Raw genomic sequence first — 20,726 nt, forward strand, 5'->3', positions numbered from 1 at the left:
GCATCTAAGATACTGAGCAAACTGCAGCTCTACTCAGAGGAGTTTGACATATCAAACCCAACTGTTTTACTCTCTTCTTTCACTGGAACTGCAGCCTTCAACACTTCACTCCCTCCTGAAGCTTCCACGCAGTCTGAAACCACCAATCCAAGGACTTGGTAACCAACTGGATGAACTCAGAGCTGAACTGTTTAATGCTCAAATCATCATTATCGATGAAATCTCAATGGTTTCAAAGCCTCTTTTTGCTTATGTGGACACACGACTGAAACAGATCAAAGGTAGTCAGAGAACGTTTGGTGGAATGTCAGTTTTAGCTGTTGGAGATTTTTATCAGCTGCCACCTGTGCGACAGTCTAAACCGCTCTGTGTACACCATCCAGCAGATATTGACCTGTGGCAGGAACATTTCCAGATGATCACTCTGACTGAGATCATGAGACAGAAAGATGATGTTGCCTTTGCAGACGTGCTGAACAGGATTCGGGTGAAACAAAAGGCAGATGAGCTGTCTCGGGCTGACAGAGATTTGTTGTCACAGGCCATCACTGAACCAGCTCGTTGTCCCACTGAGGTTCTGCACATTTTCCCCACAAATAAGTTGATTGATGAATACAACTCAGCAACACTGGCTTTGTTCCATTCCAACATTATCACAATTGATGCAGATGACTTTCAGAAAGATCCCCAAACAGGCAGAATGGCACAAAAAGACACACCATGTAAGGGAGGTCGAAATGATTTAGTAGACACTCTGAAAGTTGCTGAAGGTGCTCGTGTCATGCTCACCAGAAACTTTGATGTTCAGAATGGTTTGGTTAACGGTGCTTTTGCCACACTGATGAGTATAGTGACTTCTGAGGATGATCAACACATCACTAAGCTGGGCCTGAGGATGGATAATCAGACCGGTGTAACAAGAAACCAGAGTGGAGCTCCAGAATCTGCCAATCTGGTTTACGTCGAGAGAGCAGAGGAGAAGCTGAAACATAATGGAGTGGTACATAAACAGTTTCCTGTGAGGCTGGCGTTCTCGTCCATAAAACCCAGGGCCTCACAACACATGCAGCTGTGGTGTCACTGCAGAAAATCTTTGAAGCAGATATGGATTATGTAGCTCTCAGCAGAGTGACATCTCTCAGTGGGCTGTATTTACTGGATTTGGATGAAAAGAAAATATACGCCAATCCTGAAGTGACTGCAACGCTCGAGACCATGAGACAAGCCCATGTGGATCACATGATGCCTCTTCTTCAGGTGAGAGAAACAGTAAACAGGCCTGACACTCTGACCCTTGCTCATCACAACACAGAGGGACTACCATCTCACATCGGTGACATCAAGAGACATCATGAGCTGTGTCTAGCAGATGTTCTGTGTCTGACAGAGACTCATCTGCAAGGCTCCTTTGTTGCTGGACGGCTACAACATGTTCAAACGCAACAGACACACGTCCTACACTAAATATCCTCAGATGGCCAGCAAAGGAGATGGTGGAGTTGCAGTTTATGTGAGAAACCACATCCAAGTGCGTGAAAGACAGTATTTGCATAATGTGACTGATCTTGAGTTTGTGGCTTTGAAGGTTGAGGCTCCATTCTGTGCAGTGATTGCAGCTGTGTACAGACCTCCAGACTACAGTCTGAGACCGTTGCTGGAGAACCTGGTAAGCCTTTTGGATGCACTTGAGGTGTTGGACTGTCACCCTGTTATTGTGTGTGGAGACTTCAAGGAGAATCAGCTACTCAGGTCAACAAAGCCAATTCTAGAACAGTTTCAGTCTAAGGGATATGTACAGCTGATCACCTCTGCCACCACAGACAAGAACACACTGCTTGATCTCATTTTCATTTCCATGCCACAGCGATGTCTCCAGTCAGGTCCTTCCTCTTGTGTCAAGTGTCTGATTGTCTTCCCTGATTCCAGTGTTTCCACCTGTTCCCCATGGCTCTTCATATATTCAAATAGTCTGTGTCTCCCTTGTCTTGTGCCAGTGTGTCGTAACTTTCCATGTTCTTCACTCTAGTGCCTTGAACCACAGAAACCATCGTCTTGCATCCTTGAGCCTGTAATTGAGCGATCCTCCTACAGCTTCTATCTTTGTTTTGTAATTTATTCCATTGTCATAGTTTAGCCCACGGTAAGTTCATAGCCAATTTCATTCCTCCGTTAGGGAGAGTTTTTTTTCTTGTTAATATTTCATAGTACCTCCGTTAGAGGAGAGTTGCATTTAAGTTATAGTCCAAGTTTCATAGTTCCTCTGCTAATGGAGAGATTTTTGTGTTTTGTTTATAGAGATCTTTGCTCCTCCGTTAAAGGAGAGCCTAGTATTAAGAGATAGGGCCTCCCTTCGTGGAGAGATTTATGTTGTATTGTGATTGTGCCCAGGTTTTCACAGCCTCTTGCTTTGGTTCTGTTCTGGAGATTCACCAGTGGTTTATACCAATAAACAATCTTACTCTGAAAGACCCTGCATCTGTGTACTGTGTTCTACCGGTCCGAGACATAAATGAAGTAAAATCCAAGGAATTGTGAATAGAAACAAACACAAATGTTTTATTAAGTTTTTTGTTTGTTGTTTTTGCATTGATATAGTGAATTCATGTAGTGAATATTTACCTCAGGGTATAAATAAAGTAACCTGAATAAAGAAACTAAAATTTGTATCAAAGCTCAAGTCAAAGTTTTGGAATAAACACTTTACCACAGGCAGCATTTCACATTAATTGTTAAAATAATGGCATGGAAACCAACTGTGTGATAAGACTCTAAAATATTGAAAAGAAAAAAGGCCTGTTTGCATCACTGTCTGTTTAGCCAATGTAATGAAGACTGTGTTTTGCTGTGCGAGTGCCTGCTTTCTTTCAGCTCCTCCTCAGACGTTCATCGACAACATGAGGAACTATAACGTAAAGTGGAGAATAGTGACGTTAATACACAATGACATGAGGGTAAATCAAGTTTGAGAATGTACTTAATTATAGCAGAAGAATGAAGCAAAGAAAAGTCAGAAAGACAATCTCAGGTTCTGGATAAAACTGCACAATAGGATTAACACAGAACATAAAAGAAACTACTATTCAGTGGTTGCACATCATATTAGACTTAGCACACAGTAGCACTTTTACCTGCATGATGTTCATGTTCACCCGGCCCCTCTTGCACTCATCCATGGCCTGGAAAGCTCCTGGATAAGAGACACAGTTTTAATTAGCTTAAATGAGTGAATAACTGTGTTATAGTTAATTTTAACACAACTATACAGCCTCAGTTCATTTAATGGCAATGATTTTTCTTGTTCTAAACCCTGTAGAGGATTTCATGTCAATGTTGTCTTTTTTAACGTACTGAACATATTTTCCAGACGAACGATGCAGGTAAGGTAGTCGTCAAAGTCGATGTCATAGTTGTTGTCAGCAAACCTCAAGCCTATCAGCTGCAGGAGCTGGTTGTTCAAATGCATACCTTCAAGAGAACAAAGTGGTAGTTAGCTTTTTAACCCAAATGTCTATATAAGGTTTACTCTTAAATATCAAGTCATTACAAAAAAACTAATGCTTCTGTTGGATGTAGTGCTAATACTGATACAACTATCTGTGTGAGCTCCTGCAATCCTTGTTTTGTTACTTTTAATATCATAAATACAGACTGCGTTGTTAAATAACTTTAATTCTAAAGATAATTTGACATCTTGTGAATAACTGAAAATTAAATATGCCATTTATGTAAAAACATAATGAGTGCACAAAAAATCTATAGAAATATTAAAAATGCAGATATCAAAATATACCGAAAACATTATGTAATATATTCTGTTCAAGAATGATAAGTTTTTTCAGCTGAATCTTTTGACTTTATGTGGGGCTTTTAACTGTATGTCTTTAGTTAATAGCTTCTTCATAATAAACAGTTAGTGGTCCTTGACTGGACTACATATTTTTCAAAGTCTAAATATTGCATTTTGATGAAAATGTTTGTGTAACTATAAGCATTCCTTGCATAAGTGCATTTTTACATGACTGTAATCTGTTACTAGCTGTCAACCAAAAAAAAAATTCAATGTCAGTCAGAAATTAGATGAAAAATATTATAATAAAAATTATCAGAAAAATATCAGAAAAAGCAGCTCGGCACAAAGTTTAAATGGGAGTCAGGTGACTCACCTGCAGCTTTGAGAGCAATGCGAAGCTCATAGGATGACATCTTTCCAGAGCGGTCCGTGTCAAAGGACAGGAAGAGCATCTGCAATAACAAAGATTTCCCTGAAACCTCCTTTATGACAAGAAAGTATTTTCCTTATCCTTTCCAACACCACAACTGGTTTACAGTTTTAACACAAATAAATACGTACAATCCATTTCTTCATCTTTTCCCAGAAGACCTTAAACTCTTGGAACTCCAGTTTCCCTGTGTTGTCCACCTGGTTTACTGTGTTAAGGCAAAACTTAAAAAACATCTTTGTAATCAGCTTATCCATTACTTCAAAACAGTACTTTTTGATCTCACACTGAAAGAAAAACAACTATAAACGGTAAAACAGGAAATTATTGATGCAGACAGTATTTCAGCAAGTTGCTCTGGTAGTGTGGGTCTTTGGAACTGTACCAAGAGATCAGCAGAATACACATACATCCATTCCTGATTGGTAAAGGTAGTCACTCATACACATCAACAGTCAACACCATAATGTTGACTGTTCAGTTGAGTGACACTTGGGCCAGATCCAAAAACAATGATAAGATGATATTGGATGTACCAAGTTTCGCTTCAGTGTGGTGAGACATAAATAAACTTGATATTTTTCACGATTTAATGATGCTTAAAGTGATTATTTCAAAGGGAGCAATAAAACTTTGACCACTTAATTAAATATTGAGGAGGAGCTTCAGCAGGTTGGAACCCTCTTGCTGTGCCTGCTCACATTTAATCATGACCTTAACTCATACAAGCATAAGGATACATCCATCAGGTTGATGATACTGTGGCAGGTGCTGAGACTCAGACCATCAAACTTGATCTCTTTTCCTGAAGTCAGAGGATTAACATAATGACACAGCACAGAACAAAATACCAACATGCAGTGATATTACACATATACTGAGTGCCAACACTGTAACTAGAAAAGTTACTTGGAATACTGTCCTTTTATAGACGTAGTTGTAGTTACTGTACTGACTAGATTAGCTGCTTTAAATTTTTGCTGGTTTGAATTTTGTTATTGTTATTCATCTTGTTGGACTTCCTATTCCTTCATCTGTTGTTTCTTTATTTATGAAGTCATTTGTTCCTTATGTACTCATTTTCTCCATGTTTGCATTATGCTACTCTTTCAATATACATCATAACAATGTATACTTACGCCTGCTGAGAACACCATTCAGCATCTGCTGAAGCTCTCTTACAGAGATAGCCTTGTCCTGCAGACAGAGTAGAGTGGACAAGTTAAACTTAGATATAATCCTGCTACCAATTACCAGTACATTTTCAAATCTGAGCCTTTTACTGTAAAATGAACAGCTCTTGTTTGACTAGGTGAAGTATGAAAGTTTTAACACTGTTTATTCATAAATTCACAGTTTCTCTATGTTGTAAAATTACCAAAATTTCAAAATGATGTAATATTAAAACTTTATGAACCATTTACTTGGAAACTTGGAGGATGAAAATCTCAAGATAAAGATCCATAAAGTTATCACTAAAGTAACAAATGATGAACAGTTTCTTATTACACATAGAACAATCCTGTGCCAACTTTATCATTAAGCTGATGCCTGAGCTCATGTGACAACTTGTCCTATGTTCACTTTTAAAGCTTTGTTGATGCCCAGTGTCTCACCCTGACTGACAAATATATCTGACTCTGGAGCTGCGCATTGTTCTGCACTCTTTACTAGCTTGGCTCTGACTGCTATTAAAAGGGGAGGCTTCCAAAGATTGTTTCTTACTGCACCAGCTAGCTGCTCAAACAGCCTCCGCAGGCCTTTCTCCTCATCTGTCTCCTCCTCCGGAGAGCTGGGCATTGGCGGCTGGTGGAAATAACACAGCATCAGTACAAGCAGACTTAAATGGTTGATTGAACAGGTGATTATCAGTGCCTGGGTGATTTACTTACATCTGGCAGATCAGCATCAACATTGCTCCCCATCTCTCTGTGGATCAAAACCAAAAGCTCTTAAACCAGGTGGCATGACACAACATAATTGTTCACTTCAGACATCATAAAACCTCTATGAAACCCACATTGAAGAAATTATTTAGGAGCTTATTTGCCTAAAATAAAATGTTCAGGGTGTATTAAGCTTTGCATTTATTCTTGAACCCAGATATGAACACTCACATAGCCCCAGCCTTTTTCTCAGAGAAGATGCGGATAAGGAAGTTGGCCTCATGGTGGGGTTGGAAGGTGGTAGGTACTAGCAGATATTTCCCTGGAGGCAGAGTGAAACGCTCTGACACCTCCCGCATGTTGATGTAGGTCCTGCTACGAGCCTTGGACGCATTATAGCGAAAGAAATCCTTCCCCATTTGGTCTTCATCATCTGGAGCCTGAATGAAGAGACACAGATAGAAAAGGACAGATTATGTAAGTACAGAAAGGCAAACAAGCACCTGACTGATGTGCCCATGATTGACCAATAGGAGATGGAATTTATTCAGTCAAAGAACTGTAGATGTTCATTTCATGTGGAATTCAAACTCTTGTCCAAGCTGGACTAAACAAACACATATCTGTTTGTCCTTTAGCTTACAATGAATAACACAGCATTTAATCATATCAATGTAGAGAATTGAGAACACTCAATTTTTCATATTTTTGCACAAATATCACCCTAACATCATTGGATTTTGAAACAAATAGACAACACAGTTACACCAAAGAACCACAAATATATTATATTTTATTGACTGATTAAACGTCAAATATATTGCTGCCCTCCCAGGAGAGGTCCACCAACAAATATCACTTTCAGAACAAGGTGACAGATGGGCTCAGGGTAACCTGCCTGGTCTTTGTGACATTGGCCTGTGTTCACTAAAATGACATATTCATGGATTATTTCCACTGTAAATAACCTTTTATGACATAGAAGTTTGTGCCTCCTTGGTTGTTTATACCACATCTGTGTCAGCTTGCACATTTCAGGACAAAAAAATTCTGAATCATACCAACACATTGAAAAACGTAAATGTAAAAAAGGCTCATCTGTCATGGAACTGAATCTTCACATACAGTTTGTCAAGCAACAACACAGAAAAGCTGATCATACTAGTCACTCTACCAAAGAATGACTGGAGAGGAGTATAGTTAATGGCTTGGAATAAATAAAAAGTCTGAATACTAATAAAATAAAAGTCAAGGACCTGAAGCATCTTTTCATGTGAGGAAACCCACCAACATCCCACAGTTGAAGCCATTCTGTTTGCAGGAATGTAAAATGCAAATGTGCAACTGATCAACAGTTACAAGAAAGTTTTTGTTGTAGTTATTGCTGCACACCAGATATTGAAGGTCACTGAAATATAATAAGGTCAAATTAATTTAAAAAAAAAATGTTTTGATATCATTGGGTTCACAAACTTTTGTGCACCACACAAACATCTACTATGATACTAGGTTCAACTTTTGGCAGATTTCACTTATAAATTATCATAAACTTAGACGTCTGTTCTTCTTGTTTGGAGTTTAAAACCATCACAGGGCCTTAACAATGTTCTACAACACAGAAATATTATCAGAAGTTTCAGGTACAGGTGCCTCAAGCTGCTGCTGCAAAAGGCTTTAAATAAAGTTGCTCATAAACGAGGGATCAGCATTAGGCCGCATATTTTCTGACTCAACCAAATGAATAAACATTTTCAAAATGCAATCTCCAGTCATGTTTCAATGATATATTCATATCAGTAATAGTGTTAAAAAGTATGGGAATTTTTGTTTTTTTTTACTGCTACAGAATCATTATTTGAAAAAAATCTTGAGGAAAGACACATATGGATAAACAGATTATTATTAGATGTTTAGAAGCTCTTCAACTCTTCTATGACAAAAAAATATTTTCTCAGCTAAATTAGCATTTACCAAAAGTGTAATTCTGTTTTTATTCATTTAAGTCAAGTGTATTTTATTATTGTTGAACAGGAAACCTTAAGGCCAGTGCTAAGAAATTCTATCCTAGTGGTTTGTTTCTTTTTTTTTTTTTTACAATATCAGTGTCAGAAAAATGCTTTAATATATATTTCGATGCAATGTGTTGAAACTTCAATAGTACGATACAAAGTAAAACTATTAGAAGGGAAATACAAAGGATCAAAGATCTTTCTTTCTTTCTTTCTGACCTCAAACACAGCAAAGCCGATGGTCTCTAAGTCCAGGCCTTCTTTCCTGAGCTTTCGCCTGTTCTTTTGCATTAGAGCGATCACCACACTGCACGTGTCATCATCATCATCGGCATCCACCAGCTCCAGTCTGAACTGTGGATTGGTCCAGAAAGTGTCTGCAGATCACAAGTGCGGCCAGTTTAGGATGGTTTTGCACCAAAAAGCAACAAATGAAATATGGACCAAAGAAAAAAACTCAAAATTTGTGTCATTTGAACATTACGATTTCAAAGTATGCCACGCAATGTGTTAAATTGGTCTCACCGATGTAGTTCCTGCAGCCTCCAGCGGTGGAACCACGAATCCAGTCTCCCTCAAACACATTGACCTCCCACTGGCGTTTTGTGTCATCAGTCAGGGAGTCAGGAGTCATGTTGCAGATCTCCACCTTGTCGTAGTTCCTCTTGAAGTCCTCAAACTCCATCCTAGAGTCACAAACACCATATACAAATATAGAACAGGGGTTTGTGGAAATATTTGTGATATTGGCCCATGCAGACAAAAACTGTTTCCATTAGAAACTATGTTATGTTGTATGAAATCTAATATGGATGAAGATAATCTCTGATGGACAGATGTAAGATATTAAAACTTGCTTAAATCAAACACCTCATGGATATTTTAGGCACACTAGTGTTACATTCCTCATATTAATTCTGCTATATTAACTGAAGATATTCAATTTGACAAACTTAAACACAATCACAAAAACAGATGTTAATCATCCATTTTCATCAAAGCCCTCATGTGGTCTCACCAGAATTCACCGTCTTCTGTTGAATTTTGCAGGATGCGATTTTTTTCTGCTTTGTCCACATAATCCCACTCTCTGGATCTGACACATACAGGACATAAAATGATTTGGTACATCTTTAGCATTCAGGAATCAATCAGATGGAACCATTTACCAAAACATAAGCATCAATAAGCATTATTTTGTTCCTTTTTTAAAAGATTTTCCAGCCTGCACTGAGTGAGTTTTCTTTGTTTTGATTTAAGCCATGAAACACAGTTTAGCCAGACTGTTTGTCTATAATTGTGCGTTAAAGCAGCTGTTCTCAACTTGGGGGTTAGGGCTCCGATGTGAGTCAAAGGATTTGTTTGGAGGGGTCAAAAAGTGCTTGAGGGTATTCAGGTCAGATCATTTTCATTAGAATAAATTTAATTCAGTGTGTTTGCCATTGTCTGATCACAACAAGAAGCCTGATCATTTGGGGGGGAGCATGATTTGAAAGAGAGTCATTGTCTTAATGTAAGATCAAAGACAGTCAATTTAAATTTTGATTAAAAACTTCTTCTTAAATTGCACTTTTGGTGTTGTATGTGAATTGTGTATTTTAAAAGCATTTTTTCTATTTACTTGTCACTCCAGGGGCCGTTCCATTCGACCTGACCCCAGGGGTTTCTGACTCGGATCAGCTTGACAGTCTGACCTCGAAAATTCACCTGAAAAAAAGATAGAGAAGTTGTCACAATGAATTTATAACTATAAAAAGCACATGACATTCCAAATCTGTTTCATTATAAAGCTTTCTTTTTCTCCTTTCATTTAATTTTTCTCTTTGAAAGCGTTTGAGTACAATCTCACTCAACAAAATCCCATGTTAAAGGTATGAATGATGGTGATAAAGATTGCCTAAATGACCACAGTGGTGTTATTTGTGGATTTATCAGGTACTGAAATTATCTTCATGAATCTGTGTGATCTCTCCTACAGCACAAATTTAAGTAAATTTGTCATTTTTTATAGGTCTGAGGCACAATTACAGATTCCAGTCAGAAATTATTAACTATATCTGAGTTTGTTCCTTGCTCTCAGAGGTTACTCTCACCTCCTCCAGGCCTGTGATGGAGTAAGCATGTCCCTTCACCAGGCCTGTGCTCGTCTTGGCCTCAGACTCTGCAGAGCTAGTGATCTAGAGAAAACCAAACCACACAAAGAGGTTCACATTACCTGCGCATACTACCCACCATATCTGGGAAATGGTTGTAAATCAAGTTGTGAAAATGAGAGCATGGGAAGAATTTACGTCAATAGAGCAGCCCATCATGGAACCTCGGTCCAGGGCCTTCTTCATGATTGAGAACAAGTTGTTTGGAGCATTTTTTGTTTCATACACTTCTCCCACTCCACCGGTGAAGTCCTCCATGGCCTCCATTGTGCTGCCACCCTTCAGGGATTCATAGCTGCCATGTATCCTTGAAAAAGGAAGAAATAGGAAAACACATCACAGTGCCGAGCGTGAAAATGACAAAGTGATAAAAACAAAAGTTAAACAGGATTTTTACTCAGTGGTATAAATGAAGAGAGTGATGTTACTTGGCATAGGCTTTCTCCAGCAGGGCGCTCCAGAACTCATTGTTGGAAGCAGAGTGAAGCATGATGAGTTGATTTCTCACTGTCGGCAGTCTGTCATCCACCACCACATCCAGCCATTTGTTGTGTTTCCAGAACTGAGGGACAATAACGGAATGGGTCACAAAACAGCAGAACTAGCAAATGATAAGTAAGTTAACCTTATCTGATTTTGTAAAAAATGTAAAAAAAAAAAATAAATCTGCAAGCTTATTGGATAATACAATTAACTTTTCTTTATTTGTGGTCACATTTGTTACTTTGGCACATTTATTCGCTGCAACAGTAACAGCCGAGTGTAACAGCTATCAAACAAGATAGTATGAAATGGTTCTCTCTGTAACATTATGATTGCTACATAATAATAACCTGAAACCTCAGAACATTAACACAAACTAAAACAAGTGTTGAAACGGTTTAAATGTCTTATTGAATGGAAACCCCTTATATTCTTTTTCAAGTCTTTTAAACGGTCCAGAAACTGTTAGAGGAAGTAAAGACTGGTTCATTTTACTGTTTTATTTCTCAGCTGATTAGCTTTCTTTGCTAAAAAAAAAAAAAAATCAATCATTTCAGGTTGTAGAAAAAAAAAAATAAAAATAAAAAATGGTGGAATGGTGGAAATTTAGAGCTAGTAATGAGGTCAAATATATATATATAAATATACAGAGAGTGAGAGATTGGGAAGGAGTTGCATACTTTTCCCTCTACAGTGCAAAATGTAATGAAACAATTCAAGGAAACTGGAAGCAAACATAAGCTGGACACACAGTATCTCTTATCCTTCCATCCAACTGGAATTCATCAGTAGCTGACAGCACCACATGGACAACAGACTACTGTGGGAAACCTTTGTCAAGCACTATAATACACAGTTACATTCACATGGGTATGAAGGGGCATTATAACACCTGAAGCTCATTATTGAGGTGTGAGAAGAAATAGCAACATTACAAAGTAGTAAAAGTTTTTCTGTCCCAGGTTTGTGAAATTTGAAATTCTCATGGACGCTGCATCCTCCGGACTAAAGAGGAGAGGGATCATCCAGTTTGCTATCAGTTGTCAGTTTAAATCCCTGTATCTGATGGTATGGGGGTGCATCAGTGACCTGCATATCTGGAAAGGCTCCGTCAATGCTGAAAAGTATATACAGGTTTCTTGAAGTTCCTTTCTTCCACAGTTTCATCTTTTTTTTTGTAACTCAGTGATTATATAAAATAGTCACAAATCCTGTTTTAGAGCATAACATTCAGTGAAAAGGGTATGTCAGCAAATAAACCATTTCTACTCTGAGGTTCTAACAGCCGATGGTGTACCTGGAAGTGAAAGATGCCAGCGTATCTGTGGTCGAAGTCCTGGTTGTGAGGGATGACTCGAGCCAAAGCATTTTTTTTCAGAGTCAAGGAGGCGATCGCTGCAAGGAGCCAGCAGTCTCCTGCAGTGACAAACAGGTGCCTCATTTATAATAGAGTGAAACATGTACATGCAAAAGACAGAAAAACAACTGGTTCACTTGAAAAGAATACGAACCAAGCTGTCCTTGGCAAATGTCTGTCCTGTTTGCATCCCCTACGATGAATTTTGGGTTGTTGCAAATCTCCTACAGAAGGGCCAACAAACAAGAATAGAAACAGGTTTATACATTTTAAAAGGACACTTGAGTGGTGACACTAATGTTTTCGATAGGTGTGTTCACATTCCATACATATTAATCACCTTGAAATCTCAGTCACCCAACACAAAATACACAGCACACACTACATGCTGGCAGCTAAAGCATTCATTCTAAGGCAACGCCCTGGACAGAAATGTGTAGTAACTGTAACAAACTTGAGTGGTGTGTTATGTTAGGTGAGCTAACAGGTAAGGATATGTTGACATGAGCAAAGTGTAAGATGGCATAAGAGACAGTTGGAAAAATGAGTGACAGACTCATTCTTTGGCTAAGTTTTGTACAAAGATTGTAATATAAAGATAATAAAATCTTTGATCATGACGAATGAGCAGCTGCAAACTGCCTTACTGCACATTTTTCTGCAGATACCACTTCAGCACACAGGTGAACAGTCTTCATTCAGAGCTCAGAGAGTACGCCAACTATTTACACAGTTTTCAGGCAGAACTGGTTTTGCAGCTTCAAATTCAGATAGTTTGTTTTTTCTATTTCTACATTTTATTGATGGGGATAAAACTTTACTGAAACTTATTTGTACTTGATTTAATATTTGCCATGATATTAGTATTTTTCTGTTAGGATGCCACAACTTGTAAAGCTTTGGAGCATCAGTTCATTGGCTTTAATTCAGATTGTTTATATAGTAATTACGACTAGAAATGACTCGGTATACAGATTTAAAGATCACTTATGACCTTTAAAAGGGCATAGTTTGAGATGTTTTCTGGCAGTCACCTCTACAGCACCAACCAATAACACAATAAAAATCCAGAATCTTAACTTTGTATTGTCCTGTGCTCACATACCGTAGGCCTCTTCCATTCAATCTGGACAGGAACACTCTGGCTGAAGAAGAGCGAGGAGTCAGTGGCAGGGAAGTCTGGATCCTCAAACAGGACTCCTTTCTCGAGACATTCTTGCCGCAGCTGCTCAAAAGACTTCCCATCCCATTGTGTGTTTTCAGCCTGGATTGAGCCAGAGTTCCCGCCGGATAAAGTGGATTGCAGGGGCATTCTCTTCTTCAGACAGAATCTCAGTGAGCGGAGTAGACGAAGGAGGGAGGTGAGTGGCGAGGTGTGATGGAGTGAGTGTTTTACTCTGTGACTGATCCAAAGACCAGTCTGTCAGGTGGGTAGGGCTGGTTGATGCACACCCTCCAGAAAGAAACTGGTTTGTCCTCATCACTAACTCACTCTCTGGGCTTGATCTGAAGGAGGATTTATCCCTGCTGACAACAAAAAACGTTGTTTTTTTTTAAATTACCAAAATAATGTGTTGTTAAAATCTTTAAATAGGCGCCGATATATACAAAAAGGAGAACTTCTTTGTTTCAACATAAAACAAATCAGTGGTCAATCAATAGTATTACAACATTTTTGGAAATGAGGCTTTGAATTTGTTAAAATAAATCCCTAAGTGACTCGTTACCTTTTTGCAATGGAGTAGTTTGAGTGCCCCAAGAATTCCAGGAGCCATTTTTCCCAAGGAGTGTCCTGAGGCAAATTGGTTCTGGGTGAGTTGCTAGACAAAGTGTAATTCAATAACCCTTATGATGGATAGTTCAGGAACCTAGTTACTTCACCTGGGTTAGGAAGACCTGTTCATGTAGGCAGAAACAATGAATCCTGGAGGGGTTTGATCAGGACAAAGGGTCTGCCTGATCAGAACCTGTGTGGTGCATTGTTGCTGGACTTCTATGCTAAGCTCAGTGACCCACAGTGACGGCACAACCAAGAGTCGGACAGTTAGCAGCTTGGTTGGCTTAAGATTCCATTTTACTTTTTTGCTACCGTGTGCTGCCTCAAATGGGGGAGTCTAAGTATCTCATTGTCTTGTTCACAAGTAGGGTTAGAACAGAATTAGAAACTGATAGGCAGATTGGGGCAGCATCTACAGTGATTGCGATGTTATACCAATTTATCAACACAGTAATGAGCCACAAATGAGCCACTTATGGTCACGAACTGTGACCAAAAGAATCGCAAGCGATCACAAATACAAGCAGCAGAAATTAGCTTACTCTGAAGTGGGTCTGGGCTCACCTTTTGTGATAGGAGCTTAGTCATCTAGGAGGGGCTTAGAGTAGAGTCACTGCCCCCGAGCTTCATAAAGAGAGGTGTTTTAGACATGGTCTACTGAGAGGAATCCATGGGGCTGACCCAGGACTCTGGAGAGACCATATCTCTAAGCTGGTTTAAGAATGTCTCACCAAAGACGCTGGAGGAGATGGACCAGCAAAAGAAAAAAAAGAAAAACACACCAAAAGACACACAATTCTGATATGTAATTCTGTAAAAAGAGACACAAAATCACAGCAGCTGGTTGTTGTCCAGGATTTAGTCAGGTACTAAGAGATACTAAATGGACAAAGATTTAAGAAGCAAGACTTCCATACAGAAAAACAAAATAGGTACCATGAAGAGACACTACAAATAAAGTAGAACAACTACTACAGGATATGTTCCTTTCAGCTGGTGCAGGAACCTGTTATATCTGTGCGCAGGGGCCCATTGTCTCACAAAACATTCATGATCACAGATGAAAGCTTTATCTCTTTGTCACCTCCCTCTGAGCACTGCAGACAGATGTAGGGTGTTGCCAGTCTGACACTCCTTCATGTTGTCAGATGGGAAATCCTCATTCCTTTCACTGGATACTTGATTCATTCCTGTCATAACGTGAGGAAACAACAATGTGTTGTGCTGAATGCACTAGGTAAACATGTTTGTGAGCCTAAATGTAAGAAAGTTGATAGCGATGATAATGCTGAGCTGTTTCTCTACCTTCTCTGTTTACCCGCAACTGAGTTTAAAAGATCAAACTTTTGAGTAAGTTGTTGATTCTCTAAAAATGCATGTACCACAATGCTTCTTAGTCAGTAATGTTCTTCGAAAAGTTAATGTACACCCTCTGATGAATGGATAAAATCCACTTGTCATTTAAAGACAACTTCAGTAAAGATATGCATCTTAAGAAAACTGATCTTACAAAGAAGTGAACCTGGTTCATGTTTGTCTTAATAGTGTATAGAACATAGACACTGTGCAGGATTTCTTGTTTTTAGTTTAAAATAGAAATTGTACAGCTTTCTGTGTCTACACAAAAAATTTAAGATTTTTATTGTGTTTTCAGAACATTGTAAAACCCCAAATCAGAAAAAGATTTGGAACAATACATTTTATTTCACCCATCCATCCATCCGCTTAACCAAACTCAGGGTCCCAGGGGGCTGGAGTCTATCCCAGCTGTCATCGGGTGAGAGGAGGGGTATATTGTAGACAGATCACCTGTCCATCACAGGGCCACAGAGAGACAAACAACCATGCATACTCACACTTAACCTTGGGTCAATTTAGAGTAAAAAATTAACCTGATATGTATGTTTTCAGGCAGTGGGAGGAAACTGGAGTGAACATGCAAACTCAACAAAGTTTGAAGTGGCATTTGTGAATGGAACTCTGTATTGTGGTGCTGTATTGTGGTTTCCCACAGTAATCCCTTGTCCTTGTGGTTCTATCAGCTATTGATGAATGACAGTTGATGCAGTGCCATCTGAGGGATCAGAGATCCAGGGTGTCCAGCTTAGGCTTGCTCCCTTGTCCTTTACACACTGAAATTCCCCCAATTCCTTGATTGCATTTATGATATTCTGCACTGTAGAGGGACAAATGTGCAAATCCATTCCAATCTTTCTTTGAGGAACATTGTTTTTAAACACTTCAGTAGGATGTTCTCACACATTTGTGGACAAACTGGAAATTCTCTGCCCACCTTTTTCAAAAATATGTAATATGTATATATTGCACAACTTGAGAAGATCATTGATGCGTGTCTGCATTTTTCAACGTGCCTGGTAGAGGTTGGGTGAACTTTATATACAGCCGAGCAAAGCAGTTTAGTGAGAGGGCAGTGGAACAGAATGCATTAAGGGGGATTGCAAAGACAACAAGTGATGAGTTGATACGGTAAGACTTACTCCACGGAGGTGGTGATACATGCAAGAAAATCACAAAATCAATACACTGAAGCATTAGTTCTAATAAATTCTTTGTCATGGGCTACCAGATGGAAAAACAGTGACAAGCTCCCAGGCTGTTTGAATACAATCCAAGTAGAACATAATCCATTTCAACTTTATTTTTTGCCATCATTAAGCACAACCAGGTTGCAAACAGTGTAAAATGTAAAATGTTCTTTTTTTTCTTGAGCACATCATCTTCAATCCTCACTTCACTTTTCAGCTGCTTTATTATACTTAAAACTTCAACAACAACCAGTAATTAAAGAAAAAACAAGACATATTATTTTCTCGGTAAGGAATTTTTATTTTTATTGGGACTGTCTAGAACTACAACAAACTAAACATTTCACATTTTAATTATCAGGCATAAGATAAACTGGGTCATTCTTTCATAAAAAAAAAAAAAAAAAAAAGAAAAAGGTTTGGTCACATCTTATCTTCAAATGAACATATCAGACAGTTTATAAAAGAATGAGACAATGTACAAAACAAAATTAGTTGTTTGTTTTCCCCCTATGCTACAACTAACAAGGAACACAAAAAGCAGACTCTTGGGCACTTTATTTAATTTATGAACAAGAGAAAACAAGAATCTGAGTGATGAAAGCATCCTCAAAGTAACATTTGACACACATAACCTTTTCTCTAAGTATAAACACAAAAAGCAGACAGCTGTGGTTACTGTTCTGCTTTCTCCTGTGCTGTTCCTGTCACCAGCAGTAGATTGCAGGCCATGAACTGGACATTGAGCACATTGCTGGTGTTTCCAGTGTACAGTCCCACCAGCTCACTGGATGAGCCGTCAGCAGGTGCCCCACCGTGGGAGTTGCGGATATCCCACACGCGGACCGAGTTGTCCATTGATGACGATGCCACTAGGCTACTGTCCGGGCTGAATGACAGACTTGTGATGCTGTCTGTGTGCCCACGAAGGTCTTTAAACAAAGTGCCTGATGCCAAATCCCAAAGCTTCACACGCTGGTCCTCCCCAGCAGAAGCCAGGTACTTCCCATTAGGTGAAAAAGCAAGTGAGAGTACAGGGCCACGGTGGCCAGTGAAGAGGCGAACAGAGGCCCCCTGCTGGGTGCTCCATAGTCGTACCGTCTTGTCTGTGGAGCCAGTGGCCAGGTAGTTGGAGTTTGGGTGAAATTTGATGCAGTCAACATCTGAGAGATGTCCAGCATAAAGCCGCAGTGGGTAAGTGCGAGAGAACGTCCAAAGACGGGTGGTGCGGTCATGTGAGCAGCTGGCGAAATAAAGGCTGCAGGGGCTCACATCAACGTCCCATACCGGGTAGGCATGGCCCTGGTAGAGCACAGTGTTGGTGAAACTGCCCAGGTCCCAGTATCGGATGGTTGTGTCTTCAGAGCAAGAGAGCAGGCCGGAGCTGTCTGTCAGGAAGGCGGTACGATACACAGGGCCACTGTGACCTCGCAGCGTTTTTATCTCACTACCACAGCCATCCTCTTCATCAGCCTGGAAAGAGAGACGTCTGGTATTAGTTGGTTCTATCATGATGCGCTTACACAAATTGTAAACAATATGTCGCTGATGGACCACAACTGATGCTCCTTTCTGAAATTGGTTTCTTAATTCACAGTTTAGTCCATCGTTGTTAAACCACAGAAAAAAAAGTTTAGCTTTCAAGAGGCAAAAAGACTTCCTGTGTTCTGTCCAACAAACATTCTAAAATCCAAAACTACTGCATTTACACATTTTACCAGAGTAAAGAAACCAGTTAATGATATAGGGAAACTTTTTATACATAAAATACATTTACATTGTTGACCACAGCCATTTACCAGTTGGAGATTAATTATGTCAATTGGGAAGTTTCATGACCATGTCCTTCAGACTGTGGTTGAGTTTCTGTGGTGGTCCAAAGACTTGGGAAGATAAAGGAAATTAGCCACTGACTTGCTGCCTGAAAAGCAGGTCTGAGCTGCAATCAAATCAGCAATGTGGTACATTCCCACAGGAATCCTTTTGATTGAAAGAACGTGGAAAGAAAATACTAGCTCAAATCTATGCTGTTCGGTGCTTCAAGTACTACCTTGAAATTGTTAGTGCCCTCAAAAAGCTCTACCTTCAAACCAGCATTGTTTTCGAAAAGTACAAAAACTAAGTATACTCACTTCCTCCTCCAGAACATCACATGCCAGGTGGATGCGTGATACGTCAGCCTGATGCGGTGTGGCCTTCAGTTTTCTGGCTCGGAGGCTCCACAGCTTCACTGTAGAGCTGTCAAAACCTGCAGCCAGCAGCCGGCTGTCAGCCGAGACCTCGGCCGTGTTCAGCATCTGCTCCGTGTGGTGGAAGGCATAAAAACAAATGGTAGTGAGTGACGGGGGGCCTTCGCGGACTTTCTTGATGCAGTCCTGCAGAGCGTCTAAGGCTGCCTCGTTCTGCGGAATCCCTGCAGGAACCTCCACCCCCTCCCCACCCTCTACTCCATCCACTCCCACCCAGGAGGAAGTGGAGTTTGGGGCAGATGTTGAAACACCAGCAGCTCCATACAGCTGGTAGTCTGTACATCTCGAAACAGTAACCTCCACTTGCAGGTGTGTGCTCAGGGCCCTACAGAGGACGCCGTTGTCCTCACTCTGTAGGTAACGCAATAAATAGCTGTAAGCCGGCTCCGTCAGATGAATCACATACTTGTGCTCCAGAAAAGCTCTCAGCTTGGGGTTGGCTGCAATGTCCTGTGCTGTCAGAACATGCCGGAGCTGTTCTATGACAGCACGCTGCTCGCCGTCCTGATGAAAGGCGTCATGAAAACGACTGTAAAAACTATCCACTGCCCCCTTCAGGCCAAAGCGCACCATGTCCAGGTGGAGGTAGATAAACAGTGGATAGAGAATGCTGCTCACCTCTTGAGCCCAGGATATTTCTGCTTCTGTTGATAGGAGACAGGATTCTTAAGGTTTTCTAATCAAAGAAAATGTCTTTGATATAACTTGGTGGATGCTTCTTTCTTAACTGAGAGCAGACATTCTAAATGCTAACATAAAAGAGCAACACACTTATGTTGGATTGTGGAAATCCACATTTATTTTCAGCTGAAAACATGCAGACCTGAGAGAAAGGAGCGCAGCCTGGAGAACTGTGTCTCGTACTGTTGTGGGTCAGACTGACAGGGACCAGCAGAAATGACGTTGGAAGAACCCGACTCTGTTTGTACTGTTCAGAAAGGAAAGAAAGGGTTGCAGAGTGGAGAAATACATTAATTCAACCAATCCCCTATGATTCGTTCCGATGTGTGTAAAATTAGTGCAACAGCATTGTGTTTTTTTAACATCTGCTCACCTGTTAAACTGGCAGCCATCTCTTCAGCTGATTGGAAGAGCTTGGCTCCTTTTAGGGAGCCGTCTGTGTCCACATACTGCCTCTTCTTCAGGTACTGAGCCACAGCATACTGGATCTGCTCTGTGCGAACCCGTTTCATGACCTGACGAGTACCAACCATAGACCATACCCATGTCACACACTTGACAGTCTTAGTACAGAAAGTTCATACGTTTAATTTGATCTCTCATCCTGCCAATTAGTACCGTACATAATCTAAAACACGCTTTCAAGTTGTCATCGCCCCAGTAACCCCACAGTGAACCTCTGTGCACTGCACCTTCCCAATTAGCTACCAGTTTTCTAGCAAAGACTTTTTAAAAAAGTGACACTGGGAATGAGACCCTGGGCTTAATTGTAAGTCCGAAACAACTGGAGCGAGCCCTGTGAAAAGCTGATTAATTTCCATAGTCAAGGTGGAAGCCTGCATTGAGCTAACCGGCTAACTTTAGCAATGGGCCTGGCAGCTCAAAACTTTTAGCGGGATTAAGTAATGTTTGCAGCACCGCCGGCTGAAAGCAGCTACTCACTGCATATCGTGTTGTTCCGTTAGTCGTCAGTTTGTGTATCAAGCAAGTTGAGTTATAATGCATGCCAGTGTCCAACAGAAACTACGCCGCTCGTTTTCGTTGCCGCTCCATCGTAGTTGTCGGCCGCCGCCGTAAAGGCTCCATTAATTGTGTATGTTTTTGCTAGCTGGCTAGCTCACCGCCCTCATTTCTGCGCAGCCATAGCTTTCGCTGGTCCGCTATTTCCGCCTGTATTGCTATGACAAGGCTAACCTGTCGATATCAGATTTTAGGATTGTTTTTTTTGTTACCCCACAGTTACTTTAAATAGAGCAAAGTTAGCACAGCAGTTACAGCCTTGCAAACTGATTGCCACACAGGATGGCACCTTTTAATAAGTCGTACTTTTACTGGAAATTTAATTAATTATTCATAATATTTCAT

General features: G+C 40.1%; 2 protein-coding genes across 2 annotated transcripts; both read right to left on the reverse strand.

The window, feature by feature from the left end:
- Positions 1 to 2,575: 2,575 nt before the first annotated feature.
- Positions 2,576 to 13,537, reverse strand: capn9 (calpain 9). Its single transcript, XM_072383578.1, has 20 exons — positions 13,214 to 13,537; positions 12,263 to 12,332; positions 12,049 to 12,167; positions 10,697 to 10,830; positions 10,407 to 10,575; positions 10,209 to 10,292; positions 9,737 to 9,822; positions 9,134 to 9,211; positions 8,641 to 8,801; positions 8,335 to 8,492; positions 6,338 to 6,546; positions 6,113 to 6,149; positions 5,946 to 6,026; positions 5,360 to 5,417; positions 4,961 to 5,025; positions 4,352 to 4,420; positions 4,164 to 4,242; positions 3,349 to 3,465; positions 3,129 to 3,187; positions 2,576 to 2,902 (listed from the first exon to the last, which is right to left on the reverse strand). Exons 1-20 carry the CDS (start codon positions 13,418 to 13,420, stop codon positions 2,876 to 2,878), a joined length of 2,067 nt encoding a protein of 688 aa, XP_072239679.1. The 5' UTR covers positions 13,421 to 13,537; the 3' UTR covers positions 2,576 to 2,875.
- Positions 13,538 to 16,695: 3,158 nt separating this feature from the next.
- Positions 16,696 to 20,539, reverse strand: taf5l (TAF5-like RNA polymerase II, p300/CBP-associated factor (PCAF)-associated factor). Its single transcript, XM_072383575.1, has 5 exons — positions 20,304 to 20,539; positions 19,735 to 19,876; positions 19,504 to 19,608; positions 18,564 to 19,324; positions 16,696 to 17,904 (listed from the first exon to the last, which is right to left on the reverse strand). Exons 1-5 carry the CDS (start codon positions 20,364 to 20,366, stop codon positions 17,107 to 17,109), a joined length of 1,869 nt encoding a protein of 622 aa, XP_072239676.1. The 5' UTR covers positions 20,367 to 20,539; the 3' UTR covers positions 16,696 to 17,106.
- Between the last annotated feature and the right edge of the window lie 187 nt (positions 20,540 to 20,726).

This window comes from Leuresthes tenuis, unplaced genomic scaffold (genome assembly GCF_036924035.1).
Source record: "Leuresthes tenuis unplaced genomic scaffold, fLeuTen1.0.hap1 SCAF_4, whole genome shotgun sequence".
Classification (NCBI taxonomy): domain Eukaryota; kingdom Metazoa; phylum Chordata; class Actinopteri; order Atheriniformes; family Atherinopsidae; genus Leuresthes; species Leuresthes tenuis.